The sequence below is a fragment of the Podarcis melisellensis genome, assembly GCF_964234715.1.
Source record: "Podarcis melisellensis genome assembly, chromosome: 3".
NCBI lineage: Eukaryota > Metazoa > Chordata > Lepidosauria > Squamata > Lacertidae > Podarcis > Podarcis melisellensis.
The window spans coordinates 90,984,115-90,991,148 of NC_138530.1; the positions used below are offsets into that span (position 1 = coordinate 90,984,115).

General features: G+C 54.7%; 1 protein-coding gene across 1 annotated transcript; it reads right to left on the minus strand.

The window, feature by feature from the left end:
* Window positions 1–4,178: 4,178 nt before the first annotated feature.
* On the minus strand, window positions 4,179–6,333 carry LRATD1 (LRAT domain containing 1). Its single transcript, XM_081906537.1, has 2 exons — window positions 6,197–6,333; window positions 4,179–5,528 (listed from the first exon to the last, which is right to left on the minus strand). The coding sequence occupies exon 2, from the start codon at window positions 5,489–5,491 to the stop codon at window positions 4,595–4,597; it is 897 nt and encodes a 298-aa protein (XP_081762663.1). The 5' UTR covers window positions 5,492–5,528; window positions 6,197–6,333; the 3' UTR covers window positions 4,179–4,594.
* Between the last annotated feature and the right edge of the window lie 701 nt (window positions 6,334–7,034).

Genomic DNA, 7,034 nt, shown 5'->3' on the forward strand with positions numbered 1-7,034 from the left:
ACAGATGCTCAGTGCTGACCTCTCCCCCTCCCCAGCACATCCACTGTTCACTTCTATAACAACAGTCCACGAAGCTAGCCATTGGGCAACCAATGATACAGTGTTGAAATAAGACTTCCTAGGATACTTGTCAATATCAAAAAAAAAACCCCAAGCAATATTGCATAAAAGAGGGAGTGAATGGATTCAGGAATTTCAATGTTCTCTTCTCTGCTCTGTTTGAGAGTGTGTGCGCGCATTACTATTATCTTCAAAAATAAAATAAAATACTGTACTATCATCCACAATAGATTTTATCCCTACAAAATATGCAGGTTGGTACTGAATACAATTGGAATGTATGGGACACTGGATTGCAGAATATTTTATTATCTTTACGTTCCCGGCTTCCTTGTCCGCACCAGAGTGTAATGCTAAACAAACCGTAATAAGGATTTGACAGGGAAACAAATGAATAAGCTTCCCCTCTAGTGTAGGGATACATTTCCCAGCCTTATAAATGTAACCAAATCAGGTTTGTATACACTGGGTTTGACTTTTGAGCAAACTCAGCCCCAATCTATTTACAGCTTTGTCAACGTGGAACTATAAATAATGAACAGCTATTGTCTGAAATGTACTCACCTCCCTCTGCCTCACTGTAGAGTATTCTTGTGCAGGCAGAGAAGAATATAGCAACACACAGTGCTAGTACTGTAGTTGTACAACGGCTGGGTAATATGCAGGAGATCAAAGCTGCAGAGGTCCACAAACCCCTTAAGCATAGTAGGCTAACCGAAGGCAGAGGACTAACCAGCAGAAATCGTGGAAGTTCTCCCACTTGGAGCAATGTGCATCAAATACTACAGTACATATTTTTTCTTTCGAGAATGGATCTGGCCTCCAGAAAAGCAGGCAAGTCACCAGCTCCCAACTCCTGACACTCAACAGAAAAAGGTCAGTGCTAAGTATTGCAGAAGGCAGCATTAGTGTACAGGGAACACTGCAGAAGCAGATCTGCAGGATTATTCGCACAGGTAACTAACTAACTGTGCAGAGGGACTGCAACTGTGCATTGCAGTCCTATGCATGCTGATTCAGTGGCCCCACTGTGGTCAAAGGGGCTTAGTCGCAGGAAAGGGCACATAGGCTTGCCAAAAGAATTTTAACACCTTCACTTTCAATGAGAGGGAGGCATCAACATTTATGCAGAATCCTGTCATCACAAAACCAGTTGCAGTTTAAGGCTCTGGGTGCATCATTGTTTCAAAAAGTCACACACAAACACCCTACAGTGTGTACTCTAAACCAGTGTTTCCCAACCTTTTTTGGGCAAAGGCACACTTGTTTCATGAAAAAAATATCGAGGCACACCACCATTACAGCCCCGTGACGTCAGCGCGCAGCGTCACGCCGGGAGGGACGCACGAAAGTGTAAGTTTCAATTTTTTCCCCTCCCCCTTGCCTTCCTTCTGTGCCAACCGCCAAAAAGCCAAGAAAAAAGCCAAGACTTTAGGGCAGCAGGTCGACACGGAAGAAGCTCCTACCTAAGGACAGGTGCGACGGCCGTGTCCTCTTCTGCCACACTTGGCAGCCCTGCCTCACGGTCGTGACTCCCACCCTGATTTCTCCCCGCAGTCTGTCCCCCGACCTCTTCTGAAGGCTGGGGGGGGGGACAAGGGCTTTTCTTCCGACCCCCAGCATTTTAAAAAACCCCGGGACAGCGGAGGACTTCTCCGCTGTCCGGGGCAATCTTAAAATGCTGGCGGGCGGCATTTTAAAATCGCCCGGGACAGCGGAGGACTTCTCCGCTGTCCGGGGCGATTTAAAAGCCCCTGGGAAGGCAGGCAGGGGGGACAAAGATTTTCGCCCCCCACCCGCCTTCAGAAGAGGTCCTGGACCTCTTCTGAAGGCGGGCGGGGGCGAAAGCCTTTGCTCCCCCCTGCCTGCCTTCCCGGGAGAGCGGAGAAAGGCAGTGCGTTTCTCCGCTGTCCCGGACGGCTTTTGAAGGCAGGCTTTTGAAAGCCGTCCGGGACAGCGGAGAAACGCAGCGCGTCCTTGCCGCTGCCCCCCCGACTTGGCTGGAAGGCTGGCGGGGGGAGAAGCCTGCTCCTCCCCGTCGCCAGCCCCGCAAACTCGGGGGACAGCGGGAGAGGCGCAGCGCGCCATCCCGCTGTCCCCCGACTTGGCTGGAAGGCTGGCGGGGGGAGAAGCCTGCTCCTCCCCATCGCCAGCCCCGCAAACTCGGGGGACAGCGGGAGAGGCGCAGCGCGCCATCCCGCTGTCTCCCGACATGGTTTGGAGGCTGGCGGAGGGCTTCCTCCTCCCCCAGCCCCGCAAGCTCCCAGAGCGATGCCAAAGCTGCGCGCAGCTTCGGCATGGCTCTGGGTCCCGTTCTGGGGGAGGGGGAAGCTCGGGCTTCCCCCGCCCCAGCCCCACGCCTGGCGGTGGGGGAATAATTTTTTTCCCCTTTATTCCCCCCCCGCGCCAATTTTTCCCGCGGCACACCAGGCAAAGTCTCGCGGCACAGTAGTGTGCCGCGGAACACCGGTTGGGAAACACTGCTCTAAACATCTGTGGAAACTTTGTTCCTTTGCCCAAATCTATGCCGCTTTATTTCATTTCTCACTTGATTATGGGATCTCTCTTTGAGGGTACCAATCCAAGGCTCAAATCCTATGCACAGTCTCGTTGGGGCTTCCTTCTAGTAGACATGTCTAGGATTGCACTGTAAACCTTGCTTCTATTGAAATTGTGGGTGATGGTTAAAACTAGATTACCTGCAGGCTCTTTCCATCCCATAGTTGCTGGGCTCCCATCAGCCATGACCAGTGGTCCAGCTTGCTAAGAGTTCTAACCTAACCACATCTGGAAAGCATGACATTGGCTATCCCTGTTGGAGAGGGAGAAGGCATGCAAGGGCCTCAATATAAAAACCCTTTAGACTCCCTGAAGGCCACCTGTAGTTTCAGAACATAAAAATGGCCCCACTGGATTGAGCCAAAAGCTCATCTAACCCAGAAATCTGTTCTTACAATGGCCAGTCCGAAGCATATGGGATGTCAACATGCAGGATATGACCACTCTCAACTTACAGTCACCAGCATCTGGTATTCTGAGGGACCTTGTCTCCATCCCTTAAGGTAGACCATTGAGAGCCAGTGTGGTGCACTGGTCAGAGCACTGGGCTAGGATCTGGGAGAACAGGGTTCAACTCCCCACTCACTAGATGACCTTGGGCCAGTCACTGTCTCTCAGCCTAACCAATCTCAGAGTTGTTGTGGAGGTTAATGGAGGAGGGAGAGGATCATTCACACTTTGAGCTCCTTGTGGGCAATAAAGAAACAATAATAGCCTCATTCTTCATTAAAGCATCCTCCCACAGCCTCTTCAAACCAGTAAGTGGAATGGGGTGGAACCTAAAAAGGTAAAGGCATTGAGCTAGTTTCTCTCTGCTCCTCTTCCTTCCCTGTAATTGTAGCACTGGTTGTATGGCTGGCCACCAAGGAAGAACTACAGCGTTCGTTCAGCATAAAACTCAAGCCTTTCTCCTTCCCTGCTTGGTCCAATAATCTGACACAGAATGACACCCTTGAAGATCATACTAATTAAACTGGAGTAAATACCACCACTTGGCTCTGTACTCTCACAGTCATTAACACAAATTAGAATCTCTACTTCACCCATGAGCATCCACTAAAAGCAGGAAAGGAAGGGTAGAATTACACACCCCCCCTTTAAAAGCAAAACACCAGTAACTATAGGGTGGTTGATGGTGTTAAAGAGGGCTGAACAAAGGTTAAATAGCAAGTCCCACTGAGTTTGAACCCAGGCTTAGTCACAGATGATTTGAGCATAGGATGACAGCCATACAGTGCATATTTGCATATGCTTACTCAGAAGTAAGTCCCACTGTGTTCAATGAGACTATGCACACTTCAGAGCAAATCCCAGTGAGCTCAGTGGGGGTTTACTCCTGAGTAAACGCACCATGCCCAGAACCGCTGTTAAATCACCTTGGAGGGGAAAAAAACCACACACCTTGAGTCAACCATCAAACCCTAGGAAATCAGCTAAGATAACCAAGGACTCCAGCATTTGCTTATCAATAATAAAATAAGTATATATATATAAAATCTCAGCCACCCTTCTCATGGATTAAAGTCATGAACGCTTTTTTTAAAAAAGGGGGAGAAAAATCAATTTGAAATTTTATTAAGCACGCTGGGAGCTATGATCAACATCGATAGCCAGGAGTGACTTTGTCCGCATACTTTTGCTAACTGCATTGCTCCTCCCTCCCACCCCTCGCCCGCTTTTCCGCCGCCCGCATCCTCGTCTTCGATAGATATCACTAGTGTGATCGTGTTAGTCGGAGGCGAACCGAGCACTGGCCAATGAGAGCCGGAGGAGCGGCGCTGGTTTCGCTTGGAATGTTGCCATGGTTTTTCCCCTCGATGGAACAGAACGGAAAGGGAAAGTGGGGCGGGGGAGAGCGAGAGAGAAAGAGGGCGGCCACCCACGTGGCGGGGGGACGAGTCCGGGTGGGGCACGCCGGCCGGACCAGAGCTGGCCTCTCCCTGCTGTGATCCCCACCCACCCAGGCGCCCCCTTTTCACTCTTTGCCATCCACGATGGCCAGCTCTTTGATCACTCTCAGTTTGCCGCTGGCGTCGATCCTGCGCTTCTCCCTGATTAGGTCCTCGAGGCTCTGGAAGCGCAACGTGTGCACCTGGTTGTCGGCCAGGTGGATCTTGAGATAGTACTGCTGCTCCCGGGGCTGGGAGCCCGAGGGCGGCTGGAGCTCGCCGCCGGCTTTGAACTCCCGTTTGCCGAAGCGGCACCAGGCGGCGAAGCTCTCCGAGTTCGTCCAGCAGATCTCGTGGCTCTTTAAGCCCAGGTGGCCGCAGGCGTTCTGCACCACCAGCTCCGCCACCAGGGGGCGGTAGCGGTACCAGCTACTCACCACCCGGCCCACGTTGCCAGCGGCCGCCTCGTACAAGCTGTCCTGGCGAATCTGGCCCTGGTGCAAGTGGATGATCTGCCCGCTGCCCACATAGACTGCCCAGTGTGGTGGAGGAGGAGGGTGGTCGGACGGCCCCAGGTACAGCAGCTCCAGCAGGTCGCCCGGCTTGCACAAGGCAGGCAGGGCCGCCACCGGATAGACGCTCAAATCCCCAGCCTGGGGGTCTCCGCTCACCTTGGAGAAGATGCATTCCTGGCCGCGAAAGGCGGAGAACTGGGTCTCGCTCAGCACCAGCTGCGGAGGGTGGTGGTGATGATGGTGGTGGTGGGGATGATGGTTGTGGGTGGGGGTCTCTTGGACGGGGCTGCTGGAGCCTTTCACGCTGTACTTGTCCGGCTGCCCTCCTCGCTCGTCCAGGTCCTCTTCCTCATCCGAGAAGAAGTAAGCCACCCCGACGCGCAGCTCGTCCTTCTCGATGCCAGAGGGGTCCCCGGTCGGCAGCTCGCTGTAATTCAGGTGCGTGATGCGATCCAGTTGATTTCCCATCAATGACAGGGCGAGGCGAGAGCAAGAATCGCCGGATCTGAGCGAGAGGGGAGGGAAAGAGAGAGGGGGGAAGAGAGGAGTGAGAAAGAAGAGTCCGCGCAAGCAACCCGCGCAGCAAAACGACAGGCGCGCACGCCGAAAGGGATCAGGCGAGGTCGCTTCTCCTCCGCGCCGCTCCCTTTCTCTCGCTTCTCGTTTCCCTAACACACCCACCCGCCTGCCTGCCTGTTTCAGCCGCTGCAGGCCTCTCGGAGCGCGCACGAGCCGCTCCCGGGCCCCCCGAGGTGGCTCGCAGCAGCTACCCCGCTGCCTGGGCTACCCCGCAGCCTCCAGCCGCGCGCTCGATCCTACGGATCCCCGCGGCGGTGCGCAAAGGCAGCGCTGCTCGGGACAGCGATCGCAGAAGGAACAGCCAGGCGGGGAGTGCAGGGCTCGCAGAGTTGCTTCCCCTTTGTCTCCGGCGCTCCTTTCCCCGCCTCTCGCTTCACTCCTCCGAGGGAGCTTGGCAGCCTCCTCGCTTCCAGTTGCAACAATGTGCCGCTCCGGAGCGGGAGAGGCAGTGGCGCTGCCCTTTTCCCCCTTGACCCCAAGCGATGCCTCGGCCGTGACCTTCCAAGCAGCCGAGCCCCGACGGGGCGGATGCTGGGGAGGAAAAAATAAAGAAAAAAGGAATCCGTCCGTCTGCGGTGCTCGCCCTCTGCGTACCCGGAATCGCCCAGATCCTGCCAAAGCCCCCGAACTCCTTTAAAGTCCTCTGGTCGCCATGGGGGCTGCCGCTGCGGACGACGAGGAGTCGCGCCAGGTCTTCCTCCTCCTGGGCACCCGCCGTCCAAGGGTCCCGACTGGCATGCGCGCCCGCTCTCCCTCCTGCGCCCTTTCCCCTGCCCGGTCCTTCTCGCCTCTGGTCTCCCTTCGGCGGCACCGGCGAGTCTAAAGTAGCAGCTGCTCCGGATAGCAAGGCCCGCCCTTGGCCGTGCTCATTGGCTGCTAGGCTCCGCGCGTGGAAAAGTCGAGCCATCCTCCGGAGTGTCAATCATCCGCGCGGCAAGGGTGGGATGCCAGACGCCCGCCGTCTGCTCGCCTTCTGCAGCAGCAGCAGCAGCGAAGCCCCCGGCTGCCCGCCTGGATCTTTGCGTGCCCGGCTAGGGAGGTGCGGGGCTGGCGGGCCTAGTGGTGGCAGCGGCGTGTGGCGAGCCGCTTGTGCTGAGAAGGGAAGCCCCAGCCTGCGCCCCGCCCCCCTCGCCTCTACGCGGTATCCTACTAAATAATGGATCTGCGCAATGTCACGACTTGCAGACGCTCGGTTATCAGCCGTTGTGATTTTCCTGCCTCTTTATCATCGATGCTTAGATTTAGGGAATGGAGGATTTTTTTCTATGAAACACCTGACACAAAAATCCAAACCCTCAACCAGCTGTTAAATCGGCAAAGGGAAAGCTAATTCCCTATGTGCGTTTGTCAAAATGTGTACATTAAATTTAAATGAATGCATCCTTGGGAGGAAGTAGGACGTTTATTGCCCCCCTGAGAAAAGCTGTTGGGG

What these genes read in the sequence shown, in the direction of transcription:
- LRATD1 (XM_081906537.1), bottom strand. Translation starts at nt 5,491, where the DNA reads ATGGGAAATCAACTGGATCGCATCACGCACCTGAATTACAGCGAGCTG.